Source organism: Pecten maximus, chromosome 2 (genome assembly GCF_902652985.1).
Source record: "Pecten maximus chromosome 2, xPecMax1.1, whole genome shotgun sequence".
NCBI lineage: Eukaryota > Metazoa > Mollusca > Bivalvia > Pectinida > Pectinidae > Pecten > Pecten maximus.
In genome coordinates this window covers 9,791,503-9,817,264 of record NC_047016.1, presented here as the reverse complement: position 1 = coordinate 9,817,264, position 25,762 = coordinate 9,791,503, and the positions used below count along the sequence as shown (strand labels likewise).

Below are 25,762 nucleotides of genomic sequence, written 5' to 3'. Positions count from 1 at the left end.
TACCATAATTGTTGAAAATGTTCGTGCCATTGTTCCAGCATTTCCAAAGGTTCAGAGTAGAGAATGTTGATGACGTGAATTACTTAAGTTTTTGTGGAGCTTGACGATCTTTGCTTGCTAACCAGTTTGTAAAAGAGCTTGTTGTCCCCCAGTGAGGATTTCGTGATGTCATGATGAAGTTGGTCACGCTGGGATGCATAGGCTCTCCGTTAAAGTGCTCTTACTCTTCTGTTAAGCGCCTTGGCTTTTTGACGAAGCGTCAGGGCTTCCACCTCGGTTTTACATTTTCTTCGTTTTGCTTGTACTATTTTCGATTCTTTTTAGAGCTTTAGCTATGTCCTCATTGATGCTTGCTTTCCCCCACCTTTCTTAGAGTGGCGTGCTACCTGTATTTTGGTATGGAGATCTCTCCAGCCTTGTGTAGTGCCTTTTCCAGATTTATTCGATTTCTTTCCGGGCTCTTTTCGTGAGTGGTTGCATTTATCTTTTTGAGGTCGGTGGCCTGTAATTCCCGATTCATTTGACCCAATTGGGTCTTAATTGCACTTGTCTTATCCTGGAGATGGTGACCGGGAGGATGTTAATGAAGATAGTTACATGATCTGATGTGTTTGTAGGGTCCATGTCGGAGATGGTCACTGGAAGGTTCCGAAACTCTCCCTCAGTTGAGAGTAAGAAGTGGTCAATATGCGAGTGTGATTTCCCATGGTAGTTTTAGTATGTTGGTTTGTCGGAAGCAGCCGCAGAGTACAGGTGTTTTTTTCTTATTGAATTAATATTGAGCAGAATCACTAAGGAATGTTCAAATACATGTATGTAGACTTATTCTCAAGTCACTGTGAAGTTACATACCAACTTTCACCATTATTAAAGCATGGCTAAGAAAAGTGTGGAAAACTAAGGTGAACGGATCGACTGACAGACGTCCGGACAGACATAGACGGACGTGGAGGAAACCTATAACCTATTTCAATAATATCACAAGCCTTTCGTCGACCATTTTATTATGTATGATTAATATTTAGTGAAAGATAGTTCTTCATTTCCACATTTTAAAATGCTTTCTTGCTAAGACGGTTACTCCGAGAAATACATCCATGAATAAAGGGAAATAACTCGATTATTAACAAAGTACAGGACACGCATTCTCATACTTACAATGTTACATTTGATAATTTATATTTTTATATATAATTGGTATAAGATTACATATTGAAAATATTTGTAAATTATAGAAGCGAATTATTGTGAAAAAGGCATGGCTCTATTAATTCCATTAGATATACAGCATTTCGAGAGACCTAATATACATTGTATTGCACACATCATGTATTATTTAAGTGATACGTACGTACCCTCCTAAGTATATTGTCGAGAATCCTTAATGCATATATAGTTAATATTGGAGAAATCCCTGTTAGAACATGTCCAATACGTAAATATAATTTCAACCGGTTGACGGTAGGAATTAGGATGTAATTTTATTTTCTCTTCGGTATGAGGTACGCCAATAGGTGGCGTTACTGGTATTTGCACGTGCAAATCGGGTAAGGTATAGCCTATACGTGTCATTCAGGCGACACAGGTATACCAGATCACACGTAAATTTTTAACATTTAAGGGTAATTTTCATATGGTGTATTATAATACAGTATAGGTTAGGTTAGGGTAGGAGTTGTGTACGTGTGTGTGAAATATGTTATTTTGTAATACATGTATTGTTATTTGACAATAAATTAGTCAGTGCCTATGTCGCTGGGAAATACAACTTTTGTGTTTGTATTCTTTATCATATTCGATAGTTTAGAAGAGAATAATTTTGTTATTGATATGATTTATTGGTTCCTGGAAATAACTGAAATCTGTCAGTAGAATCAAACGCTTCAATTTCAGAAATGTGAAAAATTGCATAAAAACCAGCACTGTATGATTTAATCAAAATGATATATATTTACGCTTAGACTTTATGACGTTCATTGTGATCATATTTATATGCTAGCTATATTTCCTTAGAAGTACTACGCAAATATAATGTGGAGTGGGCTCTTGCAATCTTACTACGGACTCCGGGTGGTCGGGTTGCAATTATAAGATGCATAACGACAACATTAGCCTTTATCTTCAGTTTTAGTTAACTAAGAAACGCACATACGTATGTCCGTCTTTGGTTAACTATGTCAAAAGACCATAAGCTTACTATTAGTATAACAAGTTACAGGACAAGAAGGCAAGTTATAAATAATCATGGATCATAAAATTGTGTGTAGAGACTGTATATATTAATTTTACTTTGATAGTGAGTCTTCTGAAGTGATGAACCAAAAATATACTAAGATAAATACGAATAAAATTGAATTTTCAAATAAAGTAACAAATATTTGTGAGAGGCCTATGTATTTAGTTATTTCATAATAAACTATTTCGTAACACACTCTTTTGAAAAGGTGTGTAACTTAGTGAGGCTGACGTGTGTCACATGACCTAATTGCGAAATGTGTATAGCATAGTTATTGACCAATCATCGCAGAGCTACACATTAACCCCGAACCAAATAAACACAGAATACTGAGGAGGAAAGAGGGCTGGTCTCCTGTATTGGAGATTTCGCTTCAAAATGGGATTTGAAACATGTGGTCCGAACGAGGTGATGGTTGTTTCGGGTAAGTAAAATACATTTCACAACACTGTGTATCGACTTTATATACGATCGCGTCCAAATTCTTATCCCGAGCCTTGCACTACAGTCCGGAAGATTGATCTTCTGAGAATATAAATTATCATAAATATGATAGATTTTTTTTCATATTTCCAAGCGACTTACTACTCTATGATTCTTTTGTATGCATTGCTTAGCTAATTGTTCGCTCGTTTGTGTATAGACGAACTTTAATGCCATTGAAATTCATGGAAAAAAAGGAAATGCGATGTGCACAGTCACTCCGGCCGGATGTTTTGCATCCGATCTCATACAAATGGCTGCAGCTGACCCCCTGGGACTAGATAATGTTTGCATGGATCGGAGTGGACATAGGCACTGCCGACTGTCCTGCAAAATATAGTGTAATAAATATTGTAGTTGTAATTGCTCAACACATGTCGAATAGAGTTAGCTTTTGTGTTTTGCATTGTAACAAGGTCTCGCTCGTAGTCGAGAAACATAATCACTCAAGCGTGAAATAAATTGTTTGGGAGTTGGCTTTGGCCATGCTTAACATTCCTTATATATCTCATTACACATGTGCTGGCTAGACGTTAGAGCAATGGCTATCTTGACCATAAGCATCGCCATTTTGTTAGATATTATTCCTGATACAAAGGACACACATGATTAGTTGGTTACTGAAATTGCCAGAGATGTTAGATAAGAAGTAAGAGTTGGCCTTCAGGGCATTTTTTTAGTGTGATATTTCAGTTTCTTAGTAAAGGTAGGGCCGAGCACAAATATCAATCTTGTGATGCAATTATTGTCGAGAATCACTTATTTTGACATAATCGATCATCACAATGGGTCACAGGCAAGGCCATTCTGTCCAAAATGTAGCTATAGTTATAGATGTAAATTGACTTTTAATCATCAATTAATTAGCAAAATATGGAACTTTCAGATAGTCTTCAGAGAACAAATACACATAGTTTTCAAACTGTTTAAAACTTGATTAAATCTCTTCTTATGTATATATATAATGATCAGATAAAAAAAAAAGTAATAATGCTTAAGCATCTGACTAGTAATGACTGATAACTGCATGGTGATGAATATACGGTAACAAATTAGGGTGGAAACTTCTTTAAACAATCTTGATGTTGCTAGAGGACATTTTATCTGACAAATGAGTGCACCCTACATATGAATATATACTTTTACTTCTTACAAAGAATTTCTATTTGAACAGTTTTCATTTTTTGACATATCTCTTGGTTATTTTAAAATATAATGGTTTTCCAAAAAATGGTGATTTTGGAAGATATCAAATAAGTGTCAATCATCATTAAAAAAAAACCTGTTCAAACAAATTTGGATACATGTGAATCCATAACTTGGCATGAACAAATTTGGATACATGTGAATTGTGAAACCATATCTTGGCATTTGGGAGGAGACTTTTTCAGCCATCAAATATATTGTATAACTTCCTTAATCATTATTAATACATTTTTTTTAAATCCGATAAATTTGACAGAGTGATGTATACATTGTTAGTTTCTGAGACGTTCAAACATGTGCTATTGTAATAATGGCCACAGGTTTATTAGTTAACGTTTGGCTATCAGTAGAGCCTGCAGGAGATTTCATCTGAACCAAAGCACTACTTATTGATTACAAGTTCTATGTATTGTCACAGATTTGGTGCTGGGCTTTATTGTATGTCTAAGCTACATGTTTCGAATTCTGTTTTTCACAGGATGCTGCCATTCCAGATCCCTGTTTATCCCTGGTGGGCGTGTCTTTGTATGGCCTGTCATACAGCACCTACAAAGGTCAGTGTCACATGTTACAGTTGTGTTGTCTTGTATTCACTGAAATTATTCCGTGTTGTATTAGTATTTTATAAAATTTGCTCATTCTTGAAAGAAATTCGTCCATATTTGAATGACAAATTATCTAGGATATCAGAGAATTTATAGTGTTATATGATGAAAATAATGTGATGAAATTGATATTATTATGGCTATATTACATCTATGAAAACCTAAATGTAAAAAAAAAGTTTTTATTTCAGTAACAAAAACATAAATGTGATATTTGGCTTACTATAGATACTGATATTTACTTCAACAGACACCAGTATGAAATATAAATGATGTAATATATTATGGGAACTGTCAACATCATGGTAAGTATATGGGAGTGTATGATTGTGGTATATGGACATGCTATAACTGAAATATTTGATTTATCGTAAATGACAAGAAATAGCCAGTTCACATGATTATCTTGTTATGTGAACTTGACACGCTGTTTTAGTGGTATTAATTAGAAAAGAAAGAAAATTGCCTTTGGAAAATTATTGTCAGCAGAGAATATTGTTACTTCGTAAATTAAAGTGGAATCCTAAATATATATTATCCTACTGTACTATTTCTCATTTAAGTATCACAAGAGTCAAATTTTGAGTTACACCAGACATCAGTTCTTTTCCCAACAAGAATTACAGAAATATAAACCAAAGTCCAAATGATATAATCAAGTGGTAGAAATTCAGAAGTGTTGAAGTCAATTGAATGACATTACTCTCCAGATCTTTTCAGTTTCCACTGGCCAATATCTATTGCAGTCCAAGCTATTACCATCTTACACAAATATTATGGGGGTTGACAGCCCCAGAAAAAAGGTACTGGTCATGATCAGTTATCACAATGTGAAAATGGTATATTGGCTTGAAACCTGCTTACTATGAACTGTTTAAACCAGCACTTATTTCTACCTTGGTTATACAGACAATATTTTGTATGCAGTACAGAACTAGTGTACATTATCAAAAACATTTCCTGATTCATTTTTCTATAACATTTTATCAGTTAAGTTTTGCTTTTTATCTTGCCTCTACTGGTAGTTATTTTTGGTGAGATTTGATATGTAATGTCAAATGTTTGTAATACATGTTTTTCTGTCTCCTTAAATGCCTTAGAATGGCTCTGAGTACCTTGACCCTGGCCATAGAGAGTCCCATGGTATACACCAAAGAAGGTGTGGCCATATCAGTCACTGGTATTGCACAAGTAAGTGCAGTTAACAGTTGTCTGCCCTTGGATATAATCCCAGTGTTAGACACTTGCTTACCTTTAGCATGAGTAGCAGCATATGATCAGGGGTGTAAAAATCATGTCAAAATGAACTCTCTTGGCCTGTCCTGGTGGCAGCTGGCAGATTTCAGGATTGTGTAAATTTGAAGCCTCGGATCATGATGATGTATTTGGTATACAATATAAACCTATATATCAGATGACTGTTTACACCTCTTCAGCTCCATATTGTGTCGGTGCTTCCTTTTTTTCACTGTTTCTTATGATTTTTTTTTTTTTTAACTGATGTTGGGTGCTGTGACTGGTTTAGATATTTTGGACACACTGGTGTTGTTCATTTCTCATTTATCAAGATGAAAGGTTAACACATAAAAAAAATTACAGCATGTATTATGTTGAGCAGTAATATCATATTTTAATACGTAATTGTCTCAGTAGGTTTCCAATCCACAAAATTACACGAGAGCAATTAGCCAAATTTTGTTACGGGGCAAGTCACAATCAGCAAGGTCCACTTTCTCTCAGTATTCAAATTTTCCTGTCTGGTAGCGAAAAGAATTTTACAACTTCCATCGTTGGAAATTTGACGAATTTATTAAGATTTGCAGTACAACTCCGACTCACATCAGAAATGTGCAGACATCATATCAACAAGACAGAAGCTTGCCTTCTGGTTCTAGCCCTACATCCCATGTTGATGCGCACTCAGTGACCTCCCCCAACAAAACAAGGCTTAATTTCAGTGGCGATAACTCCCGCTGAAAGTGCAAATCAGAACTCGGAAATTACCTGATACCTTAAAATTGTTCAGCCAGCCTACTCAACAAAAAATCACAACACCTATACAACATCAGAATTTTGTTTCAGTTGCTGCATATCCTTTGTTTTGTCGTTTTGGCAGCCATTTGTTTTGAAGTATGTGGCTAAGTGTTGAGGGTTTATTTCAGACTGACCCTAAACACCATGGATATCCAGGTAGATAGTTCCAATGTATACACACAGCTCGGTGTAGCAATTTCTGTGACAGGAATCGCACAGGTAAGACTATTGGACAGTTTACTTCAACATTTATACATTTTGTAAATGGGCTTCTTGCAATTTCGCTTTCTCTTTTTCTAAAAGAATCGGATACATTCTCCATTAAATTCAGCTCAGTGATCACATAACATATTTATGAAATGGTGTTTGTAAAGTATTGTAACAGAGCGCAGGATTAATTAAATTTAGATCACTGCCTCCACTAGGGATCACACCAGGGACTTCTGGCTTACTAGTCTTACGCTCAACTGATCGAGCTAAAGAGAAGATCTCTCTAGCCAAGCGGTATATTGTGACTAGTATATATTTACCAGGGTTACAATATCAAAACTGAAAATATATTCCAAATTTATCACATACACTACCTTATAGTTAGAAGTATTACTTTTGTTGGTTTGTGGCACATTGAAATGTGTAGCTGAAACAGCATTAATAAACTAAGTTAGATATTTTATACTGAAATAACCCCTCACATTCACTTTAATATGATTTTATAACATGAGAAAAGTCCTGGATGGGACTGAAATATGAAATTGCCTTTCTTTTTTTTTTATATTTCTTTTATTTTTTAAACATTTTGCATGATAAACATCAAACAGGTTACATTTCACAAGTACATTTATATAATTACTTGCTCACAAATTTTCTTCATTCTCTCATTTGAACAGTTTAACTGATCACACTAATACTTACGTTAGATCCAACCCACCTTACATTCACACTCGCATACAACATGAAGACATACAGAATCAGACAAAGCACAAAGAAACAGCAGAACAAAAATATAACACATATAAAAGAGCTATAGTAAAGAAAGAGACAGAAAAGAGGGGGGGGGGGGGTTGATGGTGATGGAAAAGATAGAGAAGATAGGGGGATATTAGGGTGAGAGGTGGTCAGACTTTTGGTTTATATATAAAAAATATTAAATTTAACGTTTTTGATCAGGCAAGTTCAACAAGTTTTAACCATTTTTTCCATTCATTATTTAAAACATTGAGGCACTGTTCACCTTTTCCCTGAGCAATATACTTTTGGACTTTGTAATAATCTTTTATCAAATTTACCAATGCCATAACATTTAATGATTTATGAGCGCACCTGGTTTGGTACAGGTATTGTTTAAAAATTAAAATAATTTCATTATCAACTTTATTATAAATGCCTTTATGTTCAAATAATCCAAAAATCATAGCTTGTTTATTAATTGCAAAAGGAATAGTAATGATCTCTAAAAGTGATTCAAAAGTGAACAAAAATTGTTGAACTTCATTACATTCCCATAAAATATGGGTGATTGTCTCCCTGTCACCATTACAGAATGTACAGTTAGGATTATTTGTTAGGCCAATCTTGTAAATAAAAGCATTAGTGGTTAATATGTGATGATTTATTCTAAACTGTAGCCATTGTAGTTTTGTATTTTTTGTTATTCTAAATGGGAGAGAGTATATCTTTTTCCATGCATCATTATTAAAATCAAATATATTTCCCCACTTATTTTGAGCTAAAACAATGTTTTCTTGTTTTATAAGTAGTTTGTAAAAATCTTGAGACCCCTTTTTCTGTTTAAAAATAATTTCTAAATCTAAAGGGATGATCGGGTATTGTGGGGTTCTATTTAGGATAGGATAGTTATTCAGGAACTCTTTTATGCTTCTAATTACTCCATGATATTGTAAATAGTTAGCTATGTTCCCATATATATTGCAAAATTCTTCAAATGAAAAGAAAGAACCATCACTTTTATCCTTAATTAGGTCATTAATTATTATTATTCCTTTCTTAAACCAGTTTGGAAAAAAGATTACTTTTTTACCCACAATTATATTTTTATTATACCATAACGGTGATTTAAGAACAGAATAACCATCTTTCTTATATATTTCTTCTCTTACTCTAAGATTATTCCAGGCTTTAAAAACATCCACCCAAAACACATTTTTACAACAAGTCAATATTTTGTCAAGATATTTCCTTCCAGAAACAGCCAAAAGGTTAAGGTTTATTCGGGTCTTAAGAATTTCTAACCATTTCCCTTTTGAATTGAAAATCCTTCTTATCCATCCTATCTTTAAAGACTCAATAAAAGCTATCAAATTAACCATTTTAAGGCCACCATCACTATAATTTTGAATAATTACATCCCTCTTTACTTTATCTGTTTTACTGTTCCATAGAAAATTAAACAGAAGTGAATTCAGTTCTTTTATAAACTTTCCATCTGGATTTGGTAGGGAAATAAACAAATGATTTAACTGTGATATTAATAGTGATTTAATTATTGTGATTCTTCCTATTGGAGTAAGTAACCTTTTACTCCAACTCTTAATTATTGATTTCATCTTAGTAAGTTTTTTATCAAAATTCATTCTAGGTATTTTATGTAAATCTACATGAAATTCAATCCCAAGAAGGGTAAATCTATCTACTCCCCATTTAAAATTCAACTCTGGTAGAAAAATGTCATTACTGTATTTTTTGCTGCCTATCCAAACAACTTGTGTTTTACCTGTATTGACTTTTAGACCTGAAATTTTTGCAAAAAAATCCAATTCCTCAATTGATTTCTTCATTGATTTCTCGGTTCCATCTAGTATTAGTGAAGTGTCATCTGCATATTGAGAGTTTAAAATAGGGCAGTTATTAACATTTATACCATTTATATCTTTGTTATTTCGGATTCGTATTGCCAGAATCTCTACACACATTATAAATAAATATGGGGCGATCGGGTCGCCTTGGCGACAGCCTCGCTTGATATTGAAGAAAGATGACAAATTACCTCCTTGATTAATGGCAGAATTACTGTTATAATGTAATATTTTAACCCATTTTCTTATATCATTACCAAAACCGAAATATTTCAAAGCATTATCAATAAATTTCCAAGACACAGAATCAAAAGCCTTCTCAAAATCTATAAGCAAAAGCATACCAGGTATATTATTTTCTTCTGTATATTGCATGATGTCATAAATAAGTCTAGTATTTTCTCCAAGATAACGACCTGATAGAAAGCCAGTCTGATCCGAGTTAATTACTTTATCTAAGACTGATTTAAATCTACTTGTAATTGATCCAGAGGCAATTTTATAAACAATATTTAGAAGGGATATCGGTCGCCAGTTTTTTATGAAATATTTGGATTTATTCTGTTTAGGAATACAAGTAATAATGCCCTGTCGTTGGGTAATGGATAATTGGCCATTTACAAAACCAAAATTTATAGACCGTACAATAAAATTACCAATCTTTTTCCAAAAACATTTAAAAAACTCTGAGGTAAAGCCATCAGACCCAGGACTCTTATTATTTTTCATATTTTTAAGAGTTACAGAAGCTTCTTTTAAAGATATCATACCCTCTAGACCCAAAGCTTCCTCTCTATCTAATTTAGGAACATCAAACTCATCAAGAAATTCATCAATATTTACTTCATTGGTGTTACTATCTATTCCATATAAATTTTCATAAAAAGTTTTTACCTCAGTCAAAATATCTTCCTGTTTTGTTATTATTTCCCCATTATTTTGCTGTAATTTTGGAATTATCTTCGATGTAAAGTTTCTATTTTCTAAATTACAAAAATAATTAGTGGGTTTTTCCCCTTCCTCAGTCCATTGAGCCTTAGCTCTCACTATACTGCCCTTAATTCTATGTGACCTTATATCTTCCAATTCTTTTTTTTTTCAGATTTAAAACTTCAATGTCAACATTATTTTGACTTTCTAACAATTGCACTTCATGTAGGAGTTTTTTTTCTCTTAGTCGACTTTGTTTCTTTTTAAAAGATGAGTAGGAAATAGTTTTGCCTCTGATTTCCATTAAAAGAGTTTCTAGGAATAGCTGATCATTTATAAAAAATTGCAAACATGAATCAGGGATATCAGTTATCCTTTCAGGATTGTAAACTGGAAGACTATATTGCATTTTGATTTGTTCAATAGTGTCATTTATAATTTCAAGATAGTTTTGATCATGCAACAATGAATTATTGAATTTCCATAAGCCTTTACCTTTTTTAAATTCATTAAATTCTAAAGTTATTTTTGGGAAGGAATGATCAGATCTATATCCTGGATCTATGGCTGAATCAGAGATACTTGGTAGAAGGTTTACAGATACTAAAAAGAAATCTAATCGTGCTTGTTTTATTGGTCTACTCTTTCTCCGTGTGTATCTTGATGTATTAGGATGTTGCTCTCTATATACACATCAACTAAATTCAAATTCTCTATAACTTCTAACATCTTTTCCCTAGCTTTTGGATTATTTACCCGTTTATAATTTTTATCATAATCTATGTCAGGGTCAATCACTAAGTTAAAATCTCCACAAATTATACAATTCTGATTATTAAAGTCTGAGATAGTTTCCGAGATCTTATCAAAAAAAAAAAAAAAAAAAAAAATTGCCTTTCTTCATTCCTGATGTTAAAATGGAAATTCAAATATATACAGCAGTTGAAAGGATAGGTGTTCCATAGTATAGTGTTTTACATAGGTTAGTGTCTGGACTGCTACAATCAGTGATTTGAAGGGCATTGATTAGCATTACATAATACACTGCATACTGCGATGAAGCAATTGCCATGGAAACAGACTATAATGTTAATAGTTAATATCAAAATGTCTGACCTCATTGCTAGATTGTCAGCTGTGGCTGCAAAAAACATAGCTGTATAGTATGTCCCTTCAGATATAACAGACAGGGTCAGGATAAAAAACATCAGGAAGTTATCAATTTAATGCATGTTTTTAGTTTTTAGCATTTCTATCGATTTCGTTGATGTTTTGGTACTGTTTCTGTTGATCTGTCCCTGTAGTTCTATATTTTACTGGATTCTGTGGCATGTTATTACCATGGCAGCCAGCATGTATGTGTGACAAATATGTTTATATTAAAGTTGTCTTTATTCATTATCACACAAATAACAATGTACAGTAGCTATATATATATATATATATATACCATCCACTGTACATGTTTAGTTATCTCATCTTGTCTCTTATCATGATGCTAAGACTGTGAAATGAAATCTTATATTAGTTGGGAAGTTGTGTGCTGTATTTATGTGTACAATTTTATATAGCACACACTGTATATATAACGTACCTAGCTAGCTAGGTATATATAACGTACCTAGCTAGGTATATATAACGTACCTAGCTAGGTACAGAATGTATATATAACGTACCTAGCTGGGTATATATAACGTACCTAGCTGGGTATATATAACGTACCTAGCTAGGTATATATAACGTACCTAGCTAGGTATATATAACGTACCTAGGTATATATAACATACCTAGCTAGCTAGGTATATATAACGTACCTAGCTAGGTATATATAACGTACCTAGCTAGGTATATATAACGTACCTAGCTAGGTATATATAACGTACCTAGCTAGCTAGGTATATATAACGTACCTAGCTAGGTATATATAACGTACCTAGCTGGGTATATATAACGTACCTAGCTAGGTATATATAACGTACCTAGGTATATATAACGTACCTAGCTAGGTATATATAACGTACCTTGCTAGGTATATATAACGTACCTAGCTTGGTATATATAACGTACCTAGCTAGGTATATATATCAATGTTTAGATAATGGATTGTGTAGAGAGTGGGGGATTATTAATTTACTGTCTATGATGGCTTCAACTCTGACCTATGTATATATATATATATATATAAACAGAATAATTTGGTATCATTTATAATCAGATGTTCATGATCAGTTACATATACTACAGTCTCTGCCAGGTCTGTTTTGAAGGGAATACCCTCATTATTATAGATGTTTATAATTACTGTACAGACAATGAAGGATAATGGAAATAAGGATATTTTTATCAACATAGTACACTTAATGGTAAAGAAATGTGACCAAGGGAGATTATGTAACATCCAGGAGTCTTTGGTGTTTTTATCATCATTTCTACTCTAATGAAGACCTTTCGTTTATATCTTGCATGTCCTAAGTGAATTTGCTGCCATTAATATTACATATTTCTTTTCCGTGCAACATGCCTATCTGTCACACTGGGTGTCAGGTTGACTTGAGAACAGTATGGAACATGTCACCTTAAAATCTAATCTCCATAAACAGTGGAAAATAACACAAACATGGCATATAAGTCAACCATTAACTAGGCAGTGAAAAAATAAAAACTTGTACACAAGTCTTATCTTAATTTTATCGGACTTTTATTAATGTGAACTTATCTATAAAATATACATGTATATTCTGAACACCCTTTACTTTCAAATAAGGACGAAGGAATAAGCAACATGCTGCTTTTGTATACAAACTTTAAATTAATATTGTCCAGGAGAGGAATGCAAGATCTTTGGTCAAAAGCCTGTCTGTTTGGAGATGCTGACTGGCTTTGCTGTTTGATCTACCAGGAGTATAAAAGTTTAGCTAGGATTCTTGTTTCAATCTTAGTTTTTCTTTCTTCTCAATTCATCTTAGTTTAGCCATTTCCCAAATAATTATTGAACAAAGTCAAATAAAATTCATAGGTGCTGCACTTTACTTAGACAAAGAGCTGCCATCTTAAACCTTCCTGTCCTTACTGTGGAGTTGGTTTGAGATTTTGTTCTTGGAATATGGTCTATACTTAGTTCTCAATTTGTCAGGGGACCAAGAACATTGTTCTAGTGTTTGAATTCTAACAACCCAGAACACTAATGTTCTTGCCCACGGAACCCAATGCGTTTGTTTAACTTATGTTCAGCAAAATGAATATCGATTTGTTAATTAATTATTAGAAAAAGAATTCAGTCTCATTTATGCATTTTAAAATTCAAGATCAAATAAGTTAAGTTTCAAATTCATGGATATCGATATAAAGGTCAAGATCACATTAGTTGTGTTTCTAAGGAATAATGAATCAGTGGTCTGGTAATGTTAACTTTACCATCAAAAGCTTGATTTGAGTTAAATGTGTTATTAAAGTAATTATGATGTTAACATGTAGATACTACTATGATGCTTTATATGTTCATGTACTGTTGTTGTGACACTATTCATGTTCAAAGGATTGGAATATTTTATGGATGACTTTATAGGTAAAGATTCTGGGCTCCAGTAAAGACATGTTGGAGTCAGCATGTGAACTGTTCTTGGGAAAGCCAGAGGTTGAGATCCGCAAGGTGGCCCAGGAAACACTGGAAGGTCATCAGAGAGCTATTATGGGCAACATGACTGTAGAGGTACTCCATTGTCAACTTGTCATTCATCTACACGGTTCTGTAAAATTTTACTTGTCCATTGAAAGGCTGTAATAGCTTGACGCTAAACGCATTAAAATAATAATGTAAAAATTCCTTTGCTAATATATATATATATATATATACAAATATAACTTTAATATTTATGAAACTGCAGCAGTCATTTGATACAGAAGAATCATTGAATAAGACGGTTGTATTAAAATGTATTCAAATTTGAATTTTGTTTTGAATACCTGTTGAATAGATAAGAGTGTGCTTTAGAGTTGGTTCAACTTTTGGATTTGTGAATGTCCATTGTTTTACTTGGTACATAGGAAATTTACAAAGATCGTAAGAAGTTCTCCAAAGCTGTGTTTGAAGTGGCCTCATCTGATTTGGTCAACATGGGGATCTGTGTAGTGAGTTACACACTGAAGGACATCCGTGATGAAGAGGTCAGTATAATATTATGGTACAGACGCATGGGGCACTACACACTTAGCCTGTACTGCTGGCCCTACACATAGCCTATACTCCATTGTCCTCAGGGCCATTGTCTGGACTCAGAGGCCATTGTCCCAGTCTGGACTCAGGGCCATTGTCCCAGTCTGGACTTGGGTCAAATGTCCCCTAGCTTCAACACTTTCTAGTTATCAACATAGGCAGTTAATAAGATTTCATAGCTTAAGAAGTTATACAAAATATTTTACCTTAGTCACATGTGGAAAATCAGTCAATCAGTCTTTTTTTCTCAAATTATGTAAAGAAAAGTAAAGAATTAGAAATGTTTAAAATTATGAACTGGATTCTGGAATCAAAGAGACACAACACCAAACACTATGAGAGCTTTCATTTGACCCTTGGCCTTTAACATTAGCAATTTCAGAGGTCAAATTCAAAGGTCAAAACAAATGTCAAATGTGTGTCCTTATAAACAGAATCAAAAACATGTTCTCAATGCAAGTGCCAGGTAGAAGTGTTGGTCATTAAATATGTCATAAGCTGAGGTACCTGGTTAAATGGGGATTCAACCTTGGAAATGTCTCAATTTGTGGTATGATGCAGTTGTACTGCAATTTTTTGTGATCATTCAGTTGACACTGTTTTTATTCTGGATTTCTGATGTGTCATTATTTTACTGATAGTGAATTATAATTGTGAATAAAAGCTTTTTCAATCATGGCACTTGTATTGAGATATGTATGGAATCATGAGTGAAACATTGTGACAGATCTAATGTCAAACCCTTGCAGTATATATTTACCCACAATTCACCGCTGTTAAACAGTCAAAAGGTATCATGTACCTGGATGTATTTGGGTTTTCAGTTAAAAAAGCAAAACAAACGACCAAATCAGTAATGTGACTGGGCAGTTTGTGGTTTGTGTACTTAATAAACTGTTGGTATAATTCTATCATCTTATCTAAGAGCCCTAAGTACTTGATTCAGCTCATATATACACTTGAGTTGCTTCAGGATATCCTGCTTTACATGATTATGGCTGAAGATATGTAAATGACTTTGTTAATATGTATTTAATCACTATTATAACTATTACTATATATGTGATTGTGTATGAAAGGTAAAATAAAGTACATTCTCAAGTAGAATTTCTCTTGTATACGCTGATCTAATGATGGGCAAATCGGAGACCACAGAGCCATTCTGTTCACACCATTAAATTATGAAGAATGAAAACATCAGGCTGGATAGCCTTTCATAGTTTGTGATTTATAAACTCTTTTGAATAATGACCACCCTCTAATATCCCAAAACTGAATACAGCCTAATATCCCAAAACTGAATACAGCCTAATATCCCAAAACTGAATACAGCCTAATATCAGACGAGATAGATTCTATATGTTGTGATTGTGTGGTCAGTTACATCTGTTTTCATTGTATTAATGTTAATATTGTTTCTATTACGTTGACAGGTAAACACAAACTATATATTACATATATGGCATGGCATTTATAAACCATATGTTTTTCCTATTTAATATATTTTTGTCAAGTATCAAGTTTTGAAACAGACTCTCAAACTCCGACCCACACTTCTTGGTCAGCTGAGGTGCACACTCCATGGTCATCTGGGGTGGACACTCTTGGTCAGCTGGGGTGGACATTTCTTGGTCAGCTGAGGTGGACACTCTTGGTCAGCCAGGGTGGACACTCCTTGGTCAGCTGGGGTGGACACTCCTTAGTCAGCTTGGGTGGACACTCCTTGGTCAGCTGGGGTGGGGGATGTTCGATACCTTAAGGCCCTATATTCATTGATGAAACTTTGAAAATTGAGGAGTAATTACACTTTTATTTTGTCCTTAAATGTAATATCTCTATATTTGTTGAACATACAAATACCAGATGAAATACGTGTAAAATATAAGGCTTTAATTCTCGACAGTTGTAAATTGTTGAAGCTGATAGGTATGTATGTGTCTCCCTGACATATCTATAAACTGATGATATTGGTTGTTAGCTGTAAAGACAACTTCACGTCTAATTTCTATGTTATATATATATATACAGTGTAAAGCCTTGTTTTAGTTCTTACTCTTAGGCTAATCTTGATCCATGCGATACAACTTAATGGAATGTCAGTATTCAATATAAATCAATAATGCTTGAATACATATATGTTCTGGCATGCCATGTATTTTTTTTCAGGATTACCTAAAATCATTGGGTATGAAGCGAACTGCAGAGGTAAAGCGTGACGCCAGAATTGGAGAAGCAGAGGCCAAGAGAGATGCTGGCATCAAGGTGACTTACAAATATATGTTAATTTATTACAGCTGGGGAGAGGCCTGCAGAATAAAGATGAAGGGATTTACACGGTGGAAATCCTGTGTAAAAGATATCTGATCATTTCCTTAAAATCAGGAAAAATTTTTCTTTAGGGTTACTTGAAGTCTTTAGGCATGGCCAGGACAGCTCAAGTTAAACGTGATGCCCGTATTGGTGAAGCTGAGGCGCGAAGGGATGCAGGAATCAAGGTGACACTTGATTCTTAATAGATATTTACTTATCTACACAAGTCAGTTCAACACTTGTCAGCTTTTCTAATTATCTGCATGTATGTTGTAACCAATTCCTGCAGATATAGATTGTAGTAGTGGCTTCCTCTCTTGTATATAAGTGTGTGTTGTGATCTTCCTCTTGTAGTTCTGTATAGGAGGACTACGTACAAAGGCAGTTCTTTAGCAGGTCACATGACCAATTGTTCAAGGATGGTTATGATCTGTCAGGAGAGGATTGATGATGATAATGTTATCAAATTCCTAGAATTAATAAGTATTAAGGATGTATGTGCTGTATATTTCAACTACTACAGTTTTCATTCCAATTCTATTCTGAAGTTCAGCACTAGAAGTTCTGCTTATTTTTCAATCCACTAGTTTTCTTGAGAGTTATGTCCCTTCTACAAAAACTTTATAATCCCAAGTGTTGCTCTTATTGACAAATAATTTCCAGAATAATGTTCATCAAAAATGAACTTGCTACACATAATCTGACATAACTGGATATTGCAAATGACCACTGCATTATTTAGGTACTTTTTATGGTTGGTGGTATCAGTTAGGAAATAGTTCTCCTTGGACGATGCTTATATACAATTAGCATCTCATCTGGTCAAACGAGAAATCTGAAAGGGAAAAAAGTATTGAGTTAGTGACAATACTTAATGCCTAAAGAGTTGTTCGATTCTGTAAGTTTCCAAGTTTTCTGATTCTGTGGGACAAATGGGTAAATATTATTAAGTTGGAGTTGAGGCTGTACATAGCATAGTGTACTTAACATTGGTTAGTCACATTCCATCTCCTCTGTAAATACAGTAATGTTCAGTATTAGGGAAAGTCACGTGTAAACAACCAATACAATGTTTTCATTATTTAGATTTAACTACATGTCTGTTGGTAAATGATATCAGATTTTAGCTACAGGTCTGTGATGTTGAATGATATCAGATTTTAGCTACAGGTCTGTGATGTTGAATGATATTAGATTTTAGCTACAGGTCTGTTGGTGAATGATATTAGATTTTAGCAATAGGTCTGTGTTGGTGAATGATATTAGATTTTAGCTACAGGTCTGTGATGTTGAATGATATTAGATTTTAGCTACAGGTCTGTGTGGTTGAATGATATTGTATTTTAGCTACAGGTCTGTGATGTTGAATGATATTAGATTTTAGCTACAGGTCTGTGATGTTGAATGATATTAGATTTTAGCTACAGGTCTGTTGGTGAATGATATTAGATTTTAGCAATAGGTCTGTTGGTGAATGATATTAGATTTTAGCTACAGGTCTGTGATGTTGAATGATATTAGATTTTAGCTACAGGTCTGTGATGTTGAATGATATTAGATTTTAGCTATAGGTCTGTGTTGGTGAATGATATCAGATTTTAGCTATAGGTCTGTGTTGGTGAATGATATTAGATTTTAGCTACAGGTCTGTGTGGTTGAATGATATTGTATTTTAGCTACAGGTCTGTTGGTGAATGATATATATTTTAGTTACAAGTCTGTTGGTGAATGATATTGGATTTTAGTTACAGGTCTGTGTTGGTGAATGATATTGTATTTTAGCTACAGGTCTGTTGGTGAATGATATTGTATTTTAGCTATAGGTCTGTTGGTGAATGATATCAGATTTTAGCTACAGGTCTGTTGGTGAATGATATTGTATTTTAGCTACTGGTCTGTGTTGGTGAATGATATCAGATTTTAGCTACAGGTCTGTGATGTTGAATGATATTATATTTTAGCTACTGGTCTGTGTTGGTGAATGATATCAGATTTTAGCTACAGGTCTGTGATGTTGAATGATATTATATTTTAGCTACTGGTCTGTGTTGGTGAATGATATCAGATTTTAGCTACAGGTCTGTGATGTTGAATGATATTATATTTTAGCTACAGGTCTGTGTTGGTGAATGATATCAGATTTTAGCTACAGGTCTGTGATGTTGAATGATATTATATTTTAGCTACAGGTCTGTGTTGGTGAATGATATCAGATTTTAGCTACAGGTCTGTGATTGGTGAATGATATTATATTTTAGCTACAATTCTGTGTTGGTGAATGATATTATATTTTAGCTACAGGTCTGTGATGTTGAATGATATTATATTTTAGCTACAATTCTGTGTTGGTGAATGATATTATATTTTAGCTACAGGTCTGTGATGTTGAATGATATTATATTTTAGCTACAGGTCTGTGTGGTTGAATGATATTATATTTTAGCTACTGGTCTGTGTTGGTGAATGATATTATATTTTAGCTACAGGTCTGTTGGTGAATGATATTATATTTTAGCTACAGGTCTGTGTTGGTGAATGATATTATATTTTAGCTACAGGTCTGTGTTGGTGAATGATATTATATTTTAGCTACAGGTCTGTGTTGGTGAATGATATTATATTTTAGCTACAGGTCTGTGTTGGTGAATGATATTATATTTTAGCTACAGGTCTGTGTTGGTGAATGATATTATATTTTAGCTACAGGTCTGTGATGTTGAATGATATTATATTTTAGCTACAAGGTCTGTGTTGGTGAATGATATTATATTTTAGCTACAGGTCTGTGATGTTGAATGATATTATATTTTAGCTACAGGTCTGTGATGTTGAATGATATTATATTTTAGCTACAGGTCTGTGATGTTGAATGATATTATATTTTAGCTACAGGTCTGTGATGTTGAATGATATTATATTTTAGCTACAGGTCTGTGTTGGTGAATGATATTATATTTTAGCTACAGGTCTGTGATGTTGAATGATATTATATTTTAGCTACAGGTCTGTGTTGGTGAATGATATTATATTTTAGCTACAGGTCTATACAGTTTATAGATATTTACAGGGTTTTATGTAGTTGTCTTTATAGAAAATAGCTTTTGTTTATAAGTAATGTGTATTATTGTATTTTGTTTGTTCCTTATCTGTAGGGTAGTTATCTAAGCTTGCTTTGCTGTGAATTGGATTGCTTGTGTAGTTAAATAGGAAATTCACATTGGTGAAAAACACACAGGTGTTAGTTTGGTCAATTTCCTTAATTTTTGAAAAAATAACCATGAAGTACAGACACTTGGTATAGTGTCCAGACATTGACAACCCATTCTAGATTGTCATATAATAATTAGGAAATGATTTGGTGGTGAAGTGTATTTACTAGTGTGTTTTAATGAATCAGAGTTTTAACTACAAAGCGTGTGGTTGAATGATATTATATTTTAGCTACAGTCTTTTGTTGTAGACTATGTATATATTTTAGCTACAGGTCTGTTGGTGAATGATATTAGATTTTAGCTATAGGTCTGTGTTGGTGAATGATATTATATTTTAGCTACAGGTCTGTTGGTGAATGATATTATATTTTAGCTATAGGCCTGTGTTGGTGAATGATATTATATTTTAGCTACAGGTCTATACAGTTTATAGATATTTACAGGGTTTTATGTAGTTGTCTTTATAGAAAATAGCTTTTGTTTATAAGTAATGTGTATTATTGTATTTTGTTTGTTCCTTATCTGTAGGGTAGTTATCTAAGCTTGCTTTGCTGTGCATTGGATTGCTTGTGTAGTTAAATAGGAAATTCACATTGGTGAAAAACACACAGGTGTTAGTTTGGTCAATTTCCTTAATTTTTGAAAAAATAACCATGAAGCACAGACACTGTTGGTATAGTGTCCAGACATGGACAACCCATTCTAGACTTGTCCATTACTCCAGTTGTAGACTTGTCCATTACTCCAGTTGTAGACTTGTCCATTACTCCAGTTGTAGACTTGTCCATTACTCCAGTTGTAGACTTGTCCATTACTCCAGTAAAATAGAGGGAAATGAATTTAGTGGTGCTAAGGAGCTATAGTACTAGTGTCCTTTTTTAAAGCACCTTAGAAGGATGTTTCTACAAACCGATGGAGCACTAAATACAAAATGTATTTATCTTCATTATTATTGTTCATCATACCTATGTATAGACTTTTGGTATGATTTATGGTAGATCCAGAAAATGTTGATAGATATATGCAAAAGGTTTTAAATCTACATTGGTAGCTGTAGTTAATTCAGAGCCCAGGGGAAATGGGTTTATAAATCTAAAGGGTAGTATGGTATATTGTTGTACACAATGCTCTCAAACCCACATATCTGGACCTGCTATTGATGTCAGTAGATATTGTATGACAAGTGTTGAACTAAATCTTGGATTATGTTTGTGATGTCTTCTGTGAATCCGTTGGTTAATGTTTCATCTGTGTGTAGAGTGCCATCACTTATTAACACTAATTCAAGAGTGCTGCTATGGTTATAATGACTCTATGTCATAGGGTGCTGCTATGGTGACATAGACTCTAGGGTACTGCTGTGGTGACATAGACTCTAGGGTACTGCTATGGTGACATAGACTCTAGGGTACTGCTATGGTGACATAGACTCGGTACTGATATGGTGACATAGACTCTAGGGTACTGCTATGGTGACATAGACTCTAGGGTACTGCTGTGGTGACATAGACTCTAGGGTACTGCTGTGGTTATAATGACTCTAGGGTACTGCTATGGTGACATAGACTCTAGGGTACTGCTATGGTGACATAGACTCTAGGGTACTGCTATGGTGACATAGACTCTAGGGTGCTGCTATGGTGACATAGACTCTAGGGTACTGCTATGGTGACATAGACTCTAGGGTACTGCTATGGTGACATAGACTCTAGGGTACTGCTGTGGTGACATAAACTCTAGGGTACTGCTATGGTTATAATGACTCTAGGGTACTGCTATGGTGACATAGACTCTAGGGTACTGCTATGGTGACATAAACTCTAGGGTACTGCTATGGTTATAATGACTCTAGGGTACTGCTATGGTGACATAAACTCTAGGGTACTGCTATGGTGACATAGACTCTAGGGTACTGCTATGGTGACATAGACTCTAGGGTACTGCTATGGTGACATAAACTCTAGGGTACTGCTATGGTTATAATGACTCTAGGGTACTGCTATGGTGACATAGACTCTAGGGTACTGCTATGGTGACATAGACTCTAGGGTACTGCTATGGTGACACAGACTCTAGGGTACTGCTATGGTGACATAGACTCTAGGGTACTGCTATGGTGACATAGACTCTAGGGTACTGCTATGGTGACATAGACTCTAGGGTACTGCTGTGGTGACATAGACTCTAGGGTATTGCTGTGGTGACACAGACTCTAGGGTGCTGCTATGGTGACATGGACTCTAGGGTACTGCTATGGTGACATGGACTCTAGGGTACTGCTATGGTGACATAGACTCAAGGGTACTGCTATGGTGACATAGACTCTAGGGTACTGCTGTGGTGACATAGACTCTAGGGTACTGCTATGGTGACATAGACTCGGTACTGCTATGGTGACATAGACTCGGTACTGCTATGGTGACATAGACTCTAGGGTACTGCTATGGTGACATAGACTCTAGGGTACTGCCATAGTGACATAGACTCTAGGGTACTGCCATAGTGACATAGACTCTAGGGTGCTGCTGTGGTGACACAGACTCTAGGGTGCTGCCATAGTGACATAGACTCTAGGGTACTGCCATAGTGACATAGACTCTAGGGTGCTGCTGTGGTGACACAGACTCTAGGGTACTGCCATAGTGACATAGACTCTAGGGTGCTGCTATGGTGACACAGACTCTAGGGTACTGCCATAGTGACATAGACTCTAGGGTACTGCCATAGTGACATAGACTCTAGGGTGCTGCTATGGTGACACAGACTCTAGGGTGCTGCTATGGTGACACAGACTCTAGGGTACTGCCATAGTGACATAGACTCTAGGGTGCTGCCATAGTGACATAGACTCTAGGGTGCTGGTATGGTGACATAGACTCTAGGGTACTGCTATGGTGACATAAACTCTAGGGTACTACCATAGTGACATGGACTCTAGGGTACTGCTATGGTGACATGGACTCTAGGGTACTGCTATGGTGACATAGACTCTAGGGTACTGCTATGGTGACATAGACTCTAGGGTGCTGCCATAGTGACATAGACTCTAGGGTACTGCTATGGTGACATAGACTCTAGGGTACTGCTATGGTAACATAGACTCTAGGGTGCTGGTATGGTGACATAGACTGTAGGGTACTGCTGTGGTGTCATAGACTCTAGGGTACTGCTATGGTGACATAGACTCTAGGGTACTGCTATGGTGACATAGACTCTAGGGTACTGCTATGGTGACATAGACTCTAGGGTACTGCTATGGTGACATAGACTCTAGGGTACTGCTGTGGTGACATAGACTCTAGGGTACTGCTATGGTGACATAGACTCTAGGGTACTGCTATGGTGACATAGACTCTAGGGTACTGCTATGGTGACATATACTCGGTACTGCTATGGTGACATAGACTCTAGGGTACTGCTATGGTGACATAGACTCTAGGGTACTGCCATAGTGACATAGACTCTAGGGTACTGCCATAGTGACATAGACTCTAGGGTACTGCCATAGTGACATAGACTCTAAGTTACTGGTATGGTGACATAGACTCTAGGGTGCTGCCATAGTGACACAGACTCTAGGGTGCTGCCATAGTGACACAGACTCTAGGGTGCTGGTATGGTGACATAGACTCTAGGGTACTGCCATAGTGACATAGACTCTAGGGTGCTGGTATGGTGACATGGACTCTAGGGTACTGCTGTGGTGACACAGACTCTAGGGTGCTGCTATGGTGACATGGACTCTAGGGTGCTGCCATAGTGACATAGACTCTAGGGTGCTGCTATGGTGACACAGACTCTAGGGTGCTGCTATGGTGACACAGACTCTAGGGTGCTGCTATGGTGACACAGACTCTAGGGTACTGCCATAGTGACACAGACTCTAGGGTGCTGCTATGGTGACACAGACTCTAGGGTGCTGCCATAGTGACATAGACTCTAGGGTACTGCTGTGGTGACATAGACTCTAGGGTACTGCTATGGTGACATAGACTCTAGGGTACTGCTATGGTGACATAGACTCTAGGGTGCTGCCATAGTGACATAGACTCTAGGGTACTGCTATGGTGACATAGACTCTAGGGTACTGCTATGGTAACATAGACTCTAGGGTGCTGGTATGGTGACATAGACTGTAGGGTACTGCTGTGGTGTCATAGACCTTGTGACTGGTGTGACTAGTTCTGGTGATGTATCCTTGTGACTGGTGTGACTAGTTCTGATGATGTACCCTTGTGACAGGTGAGACTAGTTCTGGTGATGTACCCTTGTGACAGGTGTGACTAGTTCTGGTGATGTACCGTTGTGACTGGTGTGACTAGTTCTGGTGATGTATCCTTGTGACAGGTGTGACTAGTTCTGGTGATGTATCATTGTGACTGGTGTGACTAGTTCTGGTGATGTATCCTTGTGACTGGTGTGACTAGTTCTGGTGATGTATCCTTGTGACTGGTGTGACTAGTTCTGGTGATGTATCCTTGTGACTGGTGTGACTAGTTCTGGTGATGTACCCTTGTGACTGGTGTGACTAGTTCTGGTGATGTACCCTTGTGACTGGTGTGACTAGTTCTGGTGATGTATCCTTGTGACTGGTGTGACTAGTTCTGGTGATGTACCCTTGTGACTGGTGTGGCTAGTTCTGGTGATGTATCCTTGTGACTGGTGTGGCTAGTTCTGGTGATGTACCCTTGTGACTGGTGTGGCTAGTTCTGGTGATGTACCCTTGTGACTGGTGTGACTAGTTCTGGTGATGTATCCTTGTGACTGGTGTGACTAGTTCTGGTGATGTACCCTTGTGACTGGTGTGACTAGTTCTGGTGATGTACCCTTGTGACTGGTGTGGCTAGTTCTGGTGATGTACCCTTGTGACTGGTGTGGCTAGTTCTGGTGATATACCCTTGTGACTAGTGTGACTAGTTCTGATGATGTACCCTTGTGACTGGTGTGACTAGTTCTGGTGATGTATACATGTACCAGATATCTGTGTTGTGATGTACCCAATGAAGCTTTTTGTGTATGTAGTTCCTCAGTTTAAATGTTTTATAATTAGTATTCCTAGTCATCCTTTACTAACAGTCTTTATCTGATGTGGATAACAATGTATTACAATAACAACATCTATTGATGCAAATATTGGGAGATTGGTTAGATCCTAATGGAGTCGTTGTCTAGAAAGCAGGCCTTCATATTTAGTGTAATTCTTCCTCTTGTCTTGGAAAATCGTGGAGCAAAGCCTGGTACAGCTTCTGGAAGAACTGAATCTTAATTTTCCTAAGTTCATATTTTCAAATACCGAGACATATTTTAGTGGTTATCTTATTTGTGCTGGAAATATTCTGTGCCAATTCATTGTGCAAATCTGTTTTGATTTGAAAAGAAAAGGGAAAAGGAAATTATCAATATTTTTTTTTCTTTATGATTTTGTTCTAGATATAGTGTAATGCTTTAAAATAGTGTTGAATGTAATGTCCAGTGTTAAAGTTGTAGTTATAATTCCTATCTATTCTAATTTTTGAACAAATTTTGTATTATTCAATCAAATCTGTTAATGTTGTTAAAGAAACTTTGCCTTAGACATTTTCGAAAACCGTGTTCAATTATCTGCCAATAAATATTGTAGCAAATATATTGAATATTAATGAAAAAAAAAAAAAAAAAATTATCATTTAAATTGAATTTGAAGTATCATTATATAATGCTGTTATTCATATTTACTATAC

General features: G+C 35.4%; 1 protein-coding gene and 1 long non-coding RNA gene across 3 annotated transcripts in view; both read left to right on the top strand.

Moving 5' to 3' along the window:
- The first annotated feature begins 2,529 nt into the window (after positions 1-2,529).
- The window catches only part of LOC117316818 (flotillin-1-like), a 32,893-nt gene continuing 9,660 nt past the window's right edge, over positions 2,530-25,762 (top strand). Inside the window, exons 1-6 of one of the 2 annotated variants that reach the window (XM_033871604.1) lie at positions 2,530-2,660; positions 4,404-4,479; positions 6,693-6,783; positions 13,873-14,016; positions 14,352-14,471; positions 16,920-17,015. In XM_033871604.1, coding sequence (XP_033727495.1) covers positions 2,615-2,660; positions 4,404-4,479; positions 6,693-6,783; positions 13,873-14,016; positions 14,352-14,471; positions 16,920-17,015 — 573 coding nt within the window. In that variant the 5' untranslated portion in view covers positions 2,530-2,614. Of the gene's footprint in view, positions 2,661-4,403; positions 4,480-6,692; positions 6,784-13,872; positions 14,017-14,351; positions 14,472-16,686; positions 16,783-16,919; positions 17,016-25,762 lie in introns of both variants that reach the window. The other variant, XM_033871596.1, reaches the window with a different exon arrangement.
- On the top strand, positions 18,804-25,725 carry LOC117316831. Its single transcript, XR_004530012.1, has 2 exons — positions 18,804-19,870; positions 20,315-25,725. It is a non-coding gene; the product is annotated as an uncharacterized LOC117316831 (long non-coding RNA).